General features: G+C 54.3%; 1 protein-coding gene across 1 annotated transcript in view; it reads right to left on the bottom strand.

The window, feature by feature from the left end:
• Positions 1-15,098, bottom strand: part of Myh9 (myosin heavy chain 9) — an 85,934-nt gene that overhangs the window by 39,192 nt on the left and 31,644 nt on the right. The window contains exon 3 of the mRNA XM_006991907.4: positions 11,142-11,298. Within this exon, the coding sequence (XP_006991969.3) occupies positions 11,142-11,298 (157 nt within the window). The remainder of the gene's footprint in view (positions 1-11,141; positions 11,299-15,098) is intronic.

The raw sequence follows: 15,098 nt of genomic DNA on the forward strand, positions 1-15,098 counted from the left end.
GACAACTGTACTCTGAAAGCTAAGCTGGATGGTCACAGTCCAGGACAATCTGCTGAGCCGGGTGGGTGCTGAGTGTCCCACTTCAAACCCTATAGAGGCAAAGCGGCTGAAGCCAGCATCATACTGTTTGGTAACATCTGAACTACGATGAGGTACCTGACTGTGGATCTCCACAGCCCAAGGTAGACTGGCTACCCACTCCCCTCTGTGATGATTTTGGTAAGTCTAACACATAAAACAGAGCTGGTGCTGACCCTGTAAGCATAGTAAACTCCTGCGGGGCCCCTATCATCTCTGTGATAGGGCAGCGGTGGCAGAGCGGGGGGGGGGGGGGGGGGGGGGGGCAGGAGGGCCGATCAGGGGGCACTGGCGGCGGCCAGCAGAACCAGCACTGCCAGACAGCAGGTGCTAGCCGTTCATGAAGGGCACTTCCGGCTCCTGCTCGGGCTCAGGGGCCCATGTGACAAGGTTCTGGGAGAACGACTCACGGCTTTCTGTGTGCATGGCCTCGGGACATGGAATTAGCCATCCAACACCAGACTGACCAGGCAGATGACCTGCCCTCCCGTAGGCGAGCTTTCTAGCTGGCCCAGTCTCAAGAGCGTGTAGGGCTGAGTTCACACTGCCATCCTCACTCTGTCAACTGGCTGGGCAGGAGGGAAAGCTGGACTCCAAGACAGGAAGCCAGAAAAGGAAGCCTCGCATCCTATAGGGGGGCAGCAGCTGCCCATGCCTCAGCTGCAGCCTCCGTCCTAATCTCAAGAAACGACCACCAAGCCAGGCGCTTGGAGGCCAAGGCAGAACTGCTGTGGACTGAAGGCCAGGGTGAACTATACAGTTAGCCCACCCAAAAGATGAGAAAAAAAGAAACTGCCTTGGAGTGGGAGTATGGGGGAGCCCCATCACTATCCCACTTCCCTGAGAACCACTCAGGGAGAAGGCCTTGCCCTGTGTTCTTCGAGGCTACCAGACAAGGACTGAGACAGAGCAGAGCCGAGCCTGGATAGGACAGGCAGGGATGCAGGAAAAAGCAGGAGGTGGCTCTTTTCACCCCCCCTTCCTCCCCAACAGCAGTGTGGCCCCTGAGGCTGGAGCAAGCATTTCTGTCATCCCAGGCTCTGCCCTCCCCCAGCAGCTCCCTGTGGTCGGCCCAGCTGTGGCGGCCCAGCTGTGGCTGCAGCCGGGCATGTTTAGTCACCACCCCAGAGCAGGCAAGAATGTACCTGCGTGTGCTGGCGAGGCATGAGCAGAAAGGGCCTGGTGCTACCATAAAAGGAAACATTCTCCATTCCTTCAGAAGGAAGTGTTTCCCAGGGCCGTCCAGGCCCAGACCCTGGATGACTGGAATTCCTTTAACTGCGTGAGGAGGAGTCAGAGGCTTCACTACTGAGCAGGAAGCGGGGTGGCCTACACACATGCACACGTGGACACACATGCAGAGAATCAGAGACATGGGGGCAGCTGTGTTCAGGCCTGTATGCACACAGAAGCACACCTGCATACACACAGGTGTGTGCCCTGGTACACAAGAATGTGTGCAGAGACATGTAAGCAGGAACGTGTGAGTGCATGGAGCAGCACACACTCAGACACTTGTGCAAATAGAGTCAGTGAGTGCCCGCAGCAGTACAGAGACACTTGGGTGTAAACAGATCCACTTCTGTACATACATATACACAGAGGCCTGCACACACTCCAAAAGCTTAACCCTCGGAGCCAGACTCAACATGGAAGTTCAGCCTACCCGCACCCCCAGCTCTTCCTCCTTGCCCTCTCCTCTCCACTTCCAGAGGCTGTTCCTGCCAGGACAGCCCAAACACAAGTCCAAAGGAATCCCAGCCTGCCTTGCCAGACTCTGCTGAGCCAGCGCATTCACAAAGACGACCTGCCCAGGGGCCCCCTCCTCCCTTCGGGTGAGCCCCCTACCCCCACCCCAACACTTAGCACGGTAGAGCCACCTGCTTAGATCGGCTCACAATAGACTCTTAAAGCCTCAAAGTCCTTACAACCCTTTCTGGAAGCTTTCTCTTTACCTCCTGGGCAGCCAAAGGAAACCCTCTCCGGTCAGGTAAGGCAGGAAGGAGGTAGCTGCTGATGTGACTGCCTGCTCTGTCTAGCTTGTTCCACAGCAGCTTGTTTGAGATTTGCTCCTGAGCTCAGAGCATCCCTTACAGGTAATGGCATAAATGCCCAGCAAGTGGTGGGCTCTTGGCCTGAGCCGGCTCATCCTGCTGCCTGCCGTCCCGTGTGTTCTAGCAGGGACGCTCCGTGGCACTCACGCCAGCAGCCTGGCCTCACACTGTCGTCTCAGTGGCTGAGGACACTCAGAGGCCCGCTGGACGGCCCAGGAGTTTATCTGAGACGCGTTTCTGTCTTTCTTCTACGTGTCACCTGGGAGTCAACAGCCACCGGCATAACACGGGCTCTGAACCGCCCAGGACCCCGTCTCATGCCGGGCCCCACCTCAGAGGATGTGGGCTGAGGCAGCACTGTGAGTCTCAGCCGTGGTTTCTAGAACTCGCACGGCTGCAGCCTTTCCTCAGTCAGAATCCTAGCAAAGCCCTGGGCAGCAGACAGTGGCCAGCAGCACTGGTCACACCCCCCAGAGCAGATAGAAAGGAAGCCATTAGCTGTGCCCTTGAACCCTCGGCCCTCCCCTTGACCTCTGGGAATGAACAGGGTCTGCTCGGAAGACCGGCACAGATGAACGCTTGAGGCCACTCAGGAAGCTGTCCTTAACCACCCCTGCACCACATCTCCAAGCTCCCAAAAGAGCCTTCCTTCCAGAACCACAAGAAAGGCGCTCTCCCGCCCCTGAGCTGACTTTCCACTCAGAAGCTGAGTCCACGGAATGAGGTCACGGAGCTGATGTGGCCACCCTGAGCGGACAGGTTTCCAGCTAACTCAGAAAAATGCCCGCGGCCTTGGCTGCAGGTGTTTCATCCCCGGGATTTAGATTCCGATACACATGGGGGGAGGGGGCGCTCATGCGATGGCTCACTTCCTCTGGGAGAGGAGCTATGGCTGATTCTTGTCCATAAAAGGCCGTGAGGCTCGAGACTACTAGCACAGTGGTGACATCAGCCAGACAGGAAGTACAGGAGGAAGGGGTGCAGGCCGCTACCAGAACTGACTCACGGCTGGCCGACCGGCCGGCTCAGAAAGCCTACCTCCCAGGAGGAACTGTCAAAAGGCCATAGCTAGGTGAGTGCCCTGCCTGAGGAACCCCCATCCCCAGGTCCACCGGGTTCTCTGGGGCTGAGAAGCAGATATGGTCAAGGTGGGCCAATAGCGGATGGCAACAGAGTAGGCAACATCCCCACCTGAGTCATGACAAGCAGCACCCCTCCAAATGGGCTCTGGAGACAGTCACACAGCAGACCTGGGGGTGGCTTACTGGGTGCAGACTGTGTGGGCAAGGTGACTTCTGCACCGGGTCACCCTGGGCAGACACTCAAACTCCAGAGTCATGTCTCTGGACACCATCTGGGTGTCAGGAAGTCAAAACACAAAGGACTGTGCAAAGCATATAAAATGTGGGGTTCCAGTTCAAAGCCAGAAATGGGAAGGCCTTAGTGTGGCCTGGAGATAAGACCTCAGATCCTGAGGAAGCTGGCGATTGGACTCAGGCAGGTCTTTGTCCCAGTAAAAGCACCTACAGGCTGGGTTCAACTTAGATGCACAGAGTCCAGAGCCATGCATGATGAGAGAGAACCTTTGGGGTGACTCTGATGTCTCCCCAGGCAGCCCAATCACAGCCTGCGTGACAAGCACTCGGGAAGAAGACAGAAAGGTGAGAAGGAAGGATGCAAAAACCACTTCCTACTCACTAGCAGAAGCTGCAGACAGGCGGAACAGGGGTCTTCTAGCCTTCTACAAGGCAGCCCTTTAAGAAGGAAGCTCCCCACACCCCCCTCCCTGTGGTCTAGGACACACATGTAGTCGCTCACTCAGCAGCAATCTGTGCTAGAGACAGATGGACTTGGCCTCCTCAGGAAGGCCTGCCCCAAGAAGCCTGGGCCCCGGGTGCAAAGGGCAGGAGTCGGGCAGCCCTCCCTGTCAGGCCCTGGATGATCAGAACAAAGCTCCAGGGATGACTCTTGACCTTCACTGTGCTAAAAGAGAGACCCCAAACAAGCCTTCTCTTGGCCAGATGCACCAGCAACACTCAGGTGTGCAGGCGGACGATTCCCACTTCTCTGCCTGAGAGGAAATGCTCTTGACTGGCAGCTAGCTCACCTGGCACAGGTGCCTCCAACAGGTCAGTCAGGTTGGCAATCCAACACCACCTGAGTGCCCACTGCCCACGGCAAATGCCTTCAGGAAGCACCCTGGCCGGCTCTGCCTTGCTCAGAGGAAAGGGGGGCCTTGCTGGATGCTGGACAGAGGGGGAGGAGCCACGTGGATGGTTCTGCAGAGCTGTGCTCTTTGGGGAAGGAGTAAAAGGACAGAAGCAAAACAGGACAGACGGAAGCTAGATGGACACAGCCAGGCAAGGCTCAGGGAGAGCTGATCCCCAAAGGATGACCACTGACGGCCCCTGGATAAGCTCAGGAACATCAGTGAGGAGAGCTACGGGGGGGGGGAGTGTGTGTGTGTGTGTGCTCTTGAAGACACCTGGGCCCCTAGGAGCCTTGCCAATCTAGCAAGAGTATGCTGGAGGCTGCCAGGGAAGAGCATGCCACAGGAAACAGCTGCACACCCTTCTCCTTTCCGGTTGGGCCTTGGCACCACTGTGTTTCTGGACCAGCTGAAGGTGGGCAGACAAGACTAGGATCGGGGGTGACCCCCTGACCCCTAAGCTATACCGTCTGAAGGCTAAAAACATTAGGTCCTCGGAGTCAATCCTGAGACAGTAGCCCGGGGGGCAAGACTGCAGGAACTTCATGTGAACAGGCTGCCCGCTGGTTTCTCTCTCTCTGGCTTCGGGGAATTATTTTGTTCTCACCCGACAGCTCCGCTCCAGAAAGGCAACGGGGAAGGAGAGTGTCTGCTCTCCGAACACGGACTGTCTGGACGTGGGAGAGCAGGACACGCGGGCACAGCCATGCTAACAGCAGCAAACACGCTCTGCCCACTGCACTGTACGGGTGGCCTTTTTAAAGCGGGTTTTCCCTGTACATGTGTCTATGTGCCTGGTGCCCTCTGAGGCCAAAGAGGGCATTAAACCCCCTAAAAGTGGAGTTACTTGCGTTTGTGAGCCAACCATGTGGATGCTGGGGACTCAACCCTGGCCCTCTGGAAGAGTAGCCATTGCTCCTAACCACTGAACCATCTCTCCAGCCCCCCCCCCCCCCACACACACACAGGTAGACTTTTTCTATTTGCCTCGTTTGAGGGGGTGAGGGTGGATGGACTAACGAAACCATGGGGTCGAGGTTCAACTGCTCTCAAAGTGGCTTTGCTGGCCCAGGTCAAAGCAGGGGGGAGGGACCACTGTTGGGCTGGATGGAAACCATAAAGCTGGGTTGTGAGAAAGGGTCGTTCCACTGGGCTAGGGATTCCGCTCAGCAGATCACCAGACTCACAAACCATCTACTGGGTTCAATCCCTAGCACACAAAAAAAGAAAAGAACCCAGAAGAAAGGACCTACTTACCACGCACTCCTCTCTAGAAGTAAGAGCCCAGATGTGAGAACGATACAACTGAGGAGATTGTAGTGAGGGAGCTCACTCCGGGAGCAGACCTGCCTGCCATCCAGGGAGCGGCCTCCTAGCTCCAGAACTGTGGCAGAAGTAGGTGGAAGGCTTGTGTGTCTCAGTGCCTCTATTGGCCCACCAGCAATAGGAGACAGACACACAGACACACACACCCCTGGAACAAAGTGACATCCTCCTAGAAGACCCACCCAAGTCCTAATTGCTGCAAGGCTGAAGCCCCTCTGGAGATAGTGAAGTCAGTCTATGCCTGTGGCTCTGAGACTGAAACGCCCCGGGGGGGAAAGTACCTGCTCATTTGCTAGTCGTGAACAGGCTGGCAGGGATGTCAGGACTGGGCACTGGGAAGGTCCCATGGAGGCTGTGTCTCCAGTCTCCTACTGGCCCTTCTCCAGGTACCTGCCGCACAGGCCAGCACTGCCCTGCAGCCACTCCTGCAGCTCTTGAGCCTGGCCGTGTTAGCTGCATCAAGGTGAGAGGTAGAGAAAAACAAAGACCCTATCATGGTATACCGCTGCGCCATAGCCAAGCCAATTAGCAAGTGAAAGAGCCAGAGTCCTACTCTATCTGGTCCAAACTCCATATTCTTCCCAGATGCAGCTCTCAAGCCGTGTTCAAGTTCCAGGGCACACCAGCTCTGTGTGGGCCCCTCACTGATATCAAGGAGCTGGGGCACCCGGCACTTCTGGGTACCAGTCAGCAACCCTCTGGGCAGGACCTGTATCTGCAGGAGTAGACAGTCCACAGTGCACAGCACACAGGAGGCACGGGGCATGGCCCTCCTCGGGGAAGCCACACTGCCTCCTGAAGCACACGGTGAGGGGGTGAGGCGCAGGGCTGGCTCCACACCTCCCCAGCAGACAGGGAGGCCTTTGTGTGAGGAGGCTGGCCAGCATCAGGCCTCCTGGCCGGCGCATTCCTGCTTAAGTGGAGTCATCACATCTGTGGCTTCCCGCTGCTCCAGCTCCGAAGCTGCCACTCAAGTCCTAAAATACTCTCTCCTGCCTCTGATGAGCTTTTCCTCAAGACGACCCTGGAACCCCAGCGCAGATACAGAGAGAGGGGAAGGCAGGTCTCTCCCTCTCACCCCCACCTAACTGCCAGGCTGGGAAGAATTCCTTCAAGGACTAGCCAGGAAAGAAGAGGGGCAACAGTAGCCATGCCCTCCTGGTCAGAGACCCAAGAGACCCCAGTTCCCATCACATCAGCTAATGCACCCGAGCCCATCCCTTCACCTGTGTGTGAGCCAGGGGGACCATGCGTGGATGGGAAGGGGGCACACAAATCTCACTGTCACTATCTACTCAGCGAAGTCAGACGACCACCAAGAAAAACGTGCTCCTCCACTGGGCACTGGAGCGACTGCTCGGTGACCAACCACTTCCAGGGCGGCTTCCGTAGAGAAGCCAAGGAGGGCTGAGAGGAAGAACCTTGCACTGATACCACCACAGAGTGCAAGGGCAGCCCGCAGTGCAAGCCAACTCCGCAGCCGCCCTGAGAGCGAACCAGACCTGGCTCGGAGCTATGAAGCATGGCTTCTTTTCCACCTGCCTTGGGAACTCAAGTTCTCTCACTGACCAGACGAACACTCACTCTTACCGATTTCCTGTGCCTGCCCTGGGGTGCACCTGCACCCTACAAGCTGGGGGCGGCAACGCAAGTTCACACTCTGCCCTGGTTCCTAAGGCTGAAATGCCTCTTAACAGCCACGGATGGCAGAAATAAAACAAACGGAGAGCCAGGCAGGGTTAGAGTGGTGAGCCGACCAGCCAACACAATTCTAATTAAACCCAAGGCTGGAGATTCAAACAACAAACAGAACTGTGCAGGCGCGTCTGGGCTGCACCATAACTACTTATTAACATAGACCGGCCAGGTTTCCCATGGTCTCTACCTCCACAGTGCCTTTCCCTGCCATACCAGCCTCGGCAGCCACAACTTCCTTGAACTCCAAGACACCCGGCACCTGTTGCCACTGCACTGGCACCAGGTATCAGCAGCAGCAGCTTGCCTTGTGCATCTGTGGCCCCAGATCTGTCCTCAAACATGTCTTTTCTATCCATCTGGATGGCCAGGGCCTCCAGGAACAGGATAACCCTTTTGGTATCCTGGCATTTTCTATCACCTGTTTGTGTGGCCTAAGCCAGACACCGTACACTCCAATGCCCTATCCTGTGACCACAGCAGACAATACTAATCTATCCCAGAGTTCTTTGAGATTGTGTTTCAAATCCTTGATAGTACAGGATCCACCCAACTGCCGATTAACCAGAACTAACAGTCACAGTAAAATCACTCTATAAAGTTGAGTCTACGGATTTTCAACTGGGGACAATTTTGTCCATCAAGGAACATCTAATGAAGTGGCTGGTGATATTTTTTGTTACAAGTAGAGAGAATGAAAAGAGGCCAGGATACTAGTATGCATCCTACAGCATCCCAAATGTCATATTTGAGAAAGCCTGGCTTAGTCTAACAAATATGTAAATAGCTTATAATCTACCACCCAAACCAGGAAGACACTGAAAGAGCCACAGGCAGTAACCAAGACTGTATCGGCAAACCCCAGTACCGAAGGGTTCAGACAAGGAAGGAGGGCTCAAAACGCTTGTCTCATAAAAGTCCCCAGAAAAAGCCACCAACTACCCTATTTGGCAGAATAAATGCTAGTATGTCATAAGCCACAGCCAACTCAGGAAGGAAATTTTTGCCTAGTTCTTGGGGGAGGGGAGCAGAAGAGGAACCATCTGGACATACCTTTTAAGACTGGGTGGGGGTGGGGGAGGGCCATGACAAAGCAAACCTGCCCCCCCTCCCTCACTGGGTGGGCAGCAAGCCCTAAGGCTCCACCCCAAAACAGAGTGACAGGCTCCAACAGCCTGAAGAGCAAGGTTCCACCTACAATACCTGGCTTAGGGTAAGAGGCCAGGGTTCCTTTTGGAAACACTCTCTACTAGTGAGTGACCTATGGTGTCACAGACCCCTTCATGCCCCAAGAACAAGACACCTACCGCTAAAGGCCTTTGTGGGCCCACTGTGTACAACAAGAAGGAACTTTTCAACAGCTCAGAATGTGCTCAGTAGGGCCACTTGGGGGCTAAGGAGTTCCGGCAAGCCCAAAGCAAAACAGGAAGCGAAGTGGGGGCTGTGGGTGAAAGAACGTGTGGCCCAGCCCTGCACAGACCATTCCTGAAGCAGCACAGGGCTTGTAGGTCCCCACACGGACAAGCATCCCCTCCAACTGTCCCTCAGCTCGCTCCCTGCTGAGACTGTGCCACTCTCTGTCTGCTAAGGACAAGACACGTTATTTTATCTCCGTCTCATAACCATTTCCAATCTATGTGACCTTGGGAAATCCTCCCCCAACTTCCTTCTTGAGCGAAAGAAAGCTGGCTAACTCTCTGGGGAAGCGCCCGCAGGTTATCAGGAGAGTCTAAGGGTCTAAGGGTCCACTCCAATGTCTGGCTGTGGAGCCACTCTCCACCGCTCGCTCCCCCATGACCGCCTGGAAGAGAGCAGCTTGAATCCTGGTGGAGAATGAGAACATGCCCTACTCAGGGAGACCCCAAGTGCACTTCTCGAGCTGCGCCACCGGAGAGCCAAGGAAAAGTGACTCATAACCTCTAGAGACAGGGACTCAGACTCCTCTGGAATCTCACAAAATGTTCTCCCACCAGACTGCTCTCATTAGCACTTTCAAACAGACATCCTCCTTTAAAACCAAAGGGCTGGCTTCCACAAGGAATCCTGAGAGATGTGAACACAAGCCAAAGGCTAGGCCAAACTTGCACATCCTGCTTAATTAATAACCTGACCGGGAAATACCTTGTGCACAGCACTGGGGCAGAGTGAAGGGTGCACACTGCCGTTTTAAACCACGAAACCCAGGCAAAGCCAATATGAGGGGCATCACCACCACCGCCCAGATGGACTGCAGGGCTTAAAGAACAAAGAATGCAAAAGAAACCACTATCAAAACAAGACGGCCATACTGTTTGGGAGTCGGGGCCTGAGTTAGGATTGCATGTGCCAGGGACTTGCCAAGGCTCTAAGAATATAAGGGCAGCCAGGGCCTAGTCCATATCGAGGAGAGAAAATAAAAGTTTAAAATGCAAAAGCAAAGCATTGCCAGGCTCTGGTGCAAAGCTGGCACGAGTCTTCTCCCTGGGGGGCAGAGGGCTCCGGAGAGGAGCAGTGACATACTGAGCGCTATGTGCCGGTGGAGTAAGTGTGGCGCTCTGAAGCAGAAAGAGAAATGCATGAAGGTTCTCTACGTCTCTAACTCTAAGATCTGCAGTCTAGAAGAGCAGTCACCTGACAGGTAGAGGCTCTGACAGAACAGAGGTTAAAAGGCCAATAGTACAGACGAGGAGTTGCAAAGCCAGACCTAAGGCCAGAGCCATGAGGGTGGGAAGAAAACCGGATCAGAAACAGCAGCATAAAGAAAGAACACCTACAGAGTAGGCTGAAGCCAGGCATGGAGAAGCACAAGGCAGGAGGACTCTGAGTTCAAGACCATCCTGGGCTACATGGTGAGATACTGTCTCAGAACCCAAAAAACACAACAAAATGAAAGTGTTGGCTGAGTTAGGAAAAGGGGTGAGGACGGGAGAGGGTGTGACAAGCCTGGGCTCTAGGCTTCTAGCAGCAATGTGGGGACAGTCTGCCTGGCGGCAGTGATCGGGGACAGTACCAGTGCACAGCCAGACACTGAAGGCAGAAACCACTCCAGTGGTTGAATGAAAAGCCCGGGGCTGAGGCTGAGCCTAAAAGGCGTACCCACAGGCAGATGCAAGAGCGCCGTGGAGACACCAAGTAGACGGGGAGGAGGGAGTCAGAGGGAGCAGAGATATACCTGGAGGAAAGGCAGGGAGAATGCCCCACACCAGGACAGGGAAGACAGTGGGAACTCGGAAGTATGGAGGTAATGGGTGACCTGTCAGTCAGTCTAGCCAGGAAGTGGCCAAGGGGTGTGGCCGGGGCTACAAGGAATTAGTGAACAAACGTCCTCCCAAAGCTGTGCCAGGACAGAGGACACAGCAAGCGGAGAGGAGCAGGCAGCAGGTGAGACTTCACCTCTGCTCTCTAAAGGGGGAACGCACTCCAGCGTATGCACGGCCTGCAAGGAACACAAGGAGAAAACACGGGGAGAATGAGGAACTCACAGAAGGACCGAGAACAGATCCAGAAACTGACGTGGGAACTCTTAGAAAGATGAGTACATGGGACAACAATCAGAAGTGTATCTTTAACGTTTCTAGAACAGTCTGTCAACACACCAACATGTCCTTTAGATAGCCATTGGCCCTGGCTCTTATATGATGATGGATACACCAGCCTCCGTGATGCCCTGCCCCATCACCAGTCACTAGAGCAATGTGACACTAAATGTGGATCAGCTCCTGCAAGTGTCTTAACATGGCGGGTAGGGATGGAACCCCTAGAAAGGCCAGGCCAGGACCTCAGCGCCCCGAAGCACTCACCCTGCATCATGCTTCTGTAGGCGGTGTCTGTGATGGCGTAGATGTGGGGCGGCATCTCGTGCCTCTTCTTGCCCTTGTACATGTCCACAATCTCCTCTGAGTAGATGGGCAGGTTCTTATAAGGGTTGATGACCACACAGAACAGGCCTGAGTAGGTCTACAGAAAGCAACAGAAAGCAATGGTTTAGCAAGTCTGAGTCTTGACAGCATTCCACCTTTGTGCAGCTGAGTGTCCACTGTTCCCACAACCACAACTCCGCCTAGGGAGAAAGTGCTCTCTGGTGTCCCTGCAGCTGCTGATGCTGCAGGCATACGAGTACTCTCTCAACACAGGTGGCTGCAGGCTTTGTATGCTGACAAGTGTGCATCAGACAAGGTCCATAGCAAAGTACACAGAAGTCAAGTTTATGCAAAACTCAGATTCCAGCCAGGCATGGTGGTGCAGCCTTTAATCCCAGCACTCGGGAGGCAGAGGCAGGCGGATCTCTGAGTCTGAGGCCAACCTGGTCTACAGAGTGAGTTCCAGGACAGCAAGGGCTACACAGAGAAACACTATCTCAAAAAACAAAAAGCAAAACAAAAAACATCAGATCCTAGGACAATAAGAGATGTGTTGTCGGCCATTGTGAGAGATGCACAAAGATTAAGGATTCAACTGTATCTCAGAAAACTGCAAAGAAGCACAAGTAATTCTGCATTGACACACACGTGCTCCACCCTTCTAACACTGGGAAAGCTCGCCACAGATCCTCAATGGCTAAAAGCTAGCTCGTGCCCTGTATTCCTGTACAAATCTTTAAAAAAACATAAGGGCTACTTTTGAGTCCTCTAAAAGGCTCCTCAAGGGGCAGAAACTCAAAACTGTCAATACCCTTAAGGCCAGACACCTACAAGACACCCAATGTTCCAGGTCTACTTTGACCTTTAAAAGCAAAACCCTGGAGTCAGATACACTGAGTCCAAATCCCAACTGAGATGTGGGGGGGTGGGGTCCTTACCCTTCTTCCTCCATTTCCCAATCTGTAGAAAGAGCGTGGGTGGAGACTGGTCCCTTACTCAATGGTGAGGAGTAGGAACACACCGTTGTGGAGAGCTGCTGTGTGAGGCTGCCTCCTACGTTGAACTTACACAGACAGCTCTTTCCTCCATGTTTCTAGAGGAAATGCCCACAATCCCTTGTGACCAATTCTAATAAATCCCCTGCTTACTTCAAACACACGGACGGTGGGCTCTTAACCAGCACATGAGATCTGTCCCTGCCAAGGGCATCCAGGGATGCTCAGTTTGGGGAACCCGGCTGTCTTCAAACAGCAATGGCAACCTCGGGGCCATCTTCCTGGGGAAACGATCCCAAGCTGGAGGGGAAGCTGGGGAGCGAGGTCCAGCACCCCAGGCTCCACACCAAAACTGACGTCTGCTAAGGGACAATCGAAGGTCACAAGGCATGAAGCCTCACTGGGAACAAACTCAGGCCTCAAGAGGACCAGGGTCGACCGACCTCCTTGGTCTGGAGGGCCAAGTCTCCAGACAGCCTTTGCTTTCCTCACTCCATGCTCCCTGCATCTCCGCTGTCCTCTTCCACCCCGATCCAGGAGCAGCCCGTCTGGGAGCTGATCGTGGGATGCATCCGGTCCCTTCCACCCGCGCTCTCTCTAGTAAACTGCAAGGGCTCAACCCAGGGAGGGCTTCACATAGAAGCCAGGCATGAAGACAGGGTTCCTCCCCAGCACTGGCCAAAGGCTCTCCTTTGGAACTTCGAACGAGCGAGGCTGAGGACGATGCTCAGAGGACCCCACCACCCAGATACTGGTCAGCTGCCCTTCTGAGGGAACTGGTCTGTACCCTAACCGGGTGCACTGGTCCGCACTGGGGAGAGCAGCTGACCTGACATTAACGAAGACTTCCTTCTTCCCAGGGAGTTGTGGGAGTGGGACGGGGGTCCCGCAATGTATTCACCTTCCGACTACTCTATTTTCAAGGGACCAGGGAGGTCAAAGCAAAGAAACCCAAATGTGGCACTGGCTTGGGTGCTGCCAAAGGAAGAAGGGAGCGAGGTCATCTTGTGGGATCCTCTGTGTGAATGTCAGATGGCTTTAGGTAGGGACCAGATAGAAGGCTAGACAATAGTGAGGTCATCCCAGGATCTTCCAACAATTGGACTTTGTCCTCAGCCTTGGAGAAAAAACCCTATATCTAGGAACTCCAGCCCGATAAAAGCCAAGGGCACATGGTCCCACATATAGGGTGTGCCACAAAGCCAGATGTTTGAAACAGCTGGCAGAAACAACAGAAGGGGACAGAGGGTCATTAGGACCGTTCTTTTGGACAGCTGGGTGGGCAGATGACACTACAGGGGGTCCTAAAGGACTCTGGGCTAACCCCAAGCCAAGGACACTGGGCAGCTGAGCCCCAGCTCAGGTGGGAGGAAGGAGCACATTAAACGCTCATGGAGGCCAGACACTGAGCAAGTGGCTCTGCTCCCACGCAGCCACACCAGGGAGCTGCTCCATTCACAGGCCACAGAGGCTCTTTGTGCCCAATCGCCCCCTGTCCCAGGGCCTCACTTCCCCCGAAAGGAAAAGACAGAGCAGCTGTGGTGCAGAATTGGCCGTGCCGCCCACAAGGCGAGGCAAATGCAGCATGAAGGTTCCTGGGGTCACAGTGTGGGACCTTGCTACACATATCTAGGCTGTGAGGGAGGCTGCACCCTGCCCAGCCACCAAAGGCTTTGATTGCCCCAGTTCTGCACCTGCTGGGTGGGATCTCCACTAGCAACTCCTAGTGATGCTACCTGGGGGACGGTCTGTGGCGGGGGAACCTACACAGGACAGCCAAGAAAGCAAACCAAGAGCTGATGCCTGCCACCAGAGCTCTGGGGTGGGGGTGGGGTGGGGGGGAAGCTTGGCTTCTACACGCCACATCCACCTACAGAATGACGTCCTGCCAGTCACTCACAAGGCTGTACTGCCTTAATGCCGAATTACTTTGACAGCTAATATTGCCTGCGTGGGAAGGAAAGACCACTGGCAGCTAGCTAGAGGCAAGAGCAGGTGGCTAGCCGGTTTCTCACCCAGGGGCTCAGTTAAATGGAGACACCAGTGGCAGACCAAGTAGAGGACTTGGACTGAAACAGCAGTGCCCAGAGTCCGGACCTGGTGCAAGCCGAGAGCCCCCTGGAAGCTTTACAGAGGAAGTGAGGCTCGGCAGCACCACGTGACAGTCAGTAAGGGGCAGACTGGCACAGCAGAGTGAATGGGACGTCAACGACAAATCCTGCTAAGAGCGTCCTACCCCCAGACAGGGGGAATATGGCTCCCATGCTATGTGGGCAGACAGACAGGCCTTTCTTCCTTCATTTCTCTGCAGGCTCCCAATTTGAATTTCATGTTTGAGGCTTCTTAGGGGCAGGATTTGAATTTGTGTTATATATATATTCTCCCCAAAAATCCCAGGTTCCAGGGCCAGAGATAGGATTCAATGGTGAAGAGCACTGAATGCTCTTCCAGGACCTAAGTTTGGTTCCCAGCACCCACATGGCAGCTCACTCACAACTATCCTTAAGTGCAGTTTTCCAATGCCCTCTTCTGGCCTCTACAGCATGCAGGCAAAATACCCATACACATAAAATTAGTTTAATTTAAAAAAAAAAAAAATTATAAAAAAACAAAAAACAAAACCAGATTTCGCTCCCAGCCTTGCCAGCACCTCACTGTGTATAAGGTCCCATCTAAGTGCCATCCCATCTGCAGGCCTCAACTCTTCCCACCCTTCCAGAAGAAGGATGAACTAAAGCACTCCATAAAGAACGCTTCTGAGGCTGTGCTTGCTGTGCTGGGAGGCCCTGACTAATCAGACTGAGGACCAACGAGTGAGCAGAAAAAAGGACTTGTCGTGAGGACTAACTTAGCATCAGCAAGGTGGTGGTCTGGCCCGCTCGGAACATCTGTGTAATCCCAA

This window comes from Peromyscus maniculatus, chromosome 20, assembly GCF_049852395.1.
Source record: "Peromyscus maniculatus bairdii isolate BWxNUB_F1_BW_parent chromosome 20, HU_Pman_BW_mat_3.1, whole genome shotgun sequence".
In the NCBI taxonomy this organism is placed as follows: Eukaryota; Metazoa; Chordata; class Mammalia; order Rodentia; family Cricetidae; genus Peromyscus; species Peromyscus maniculatus.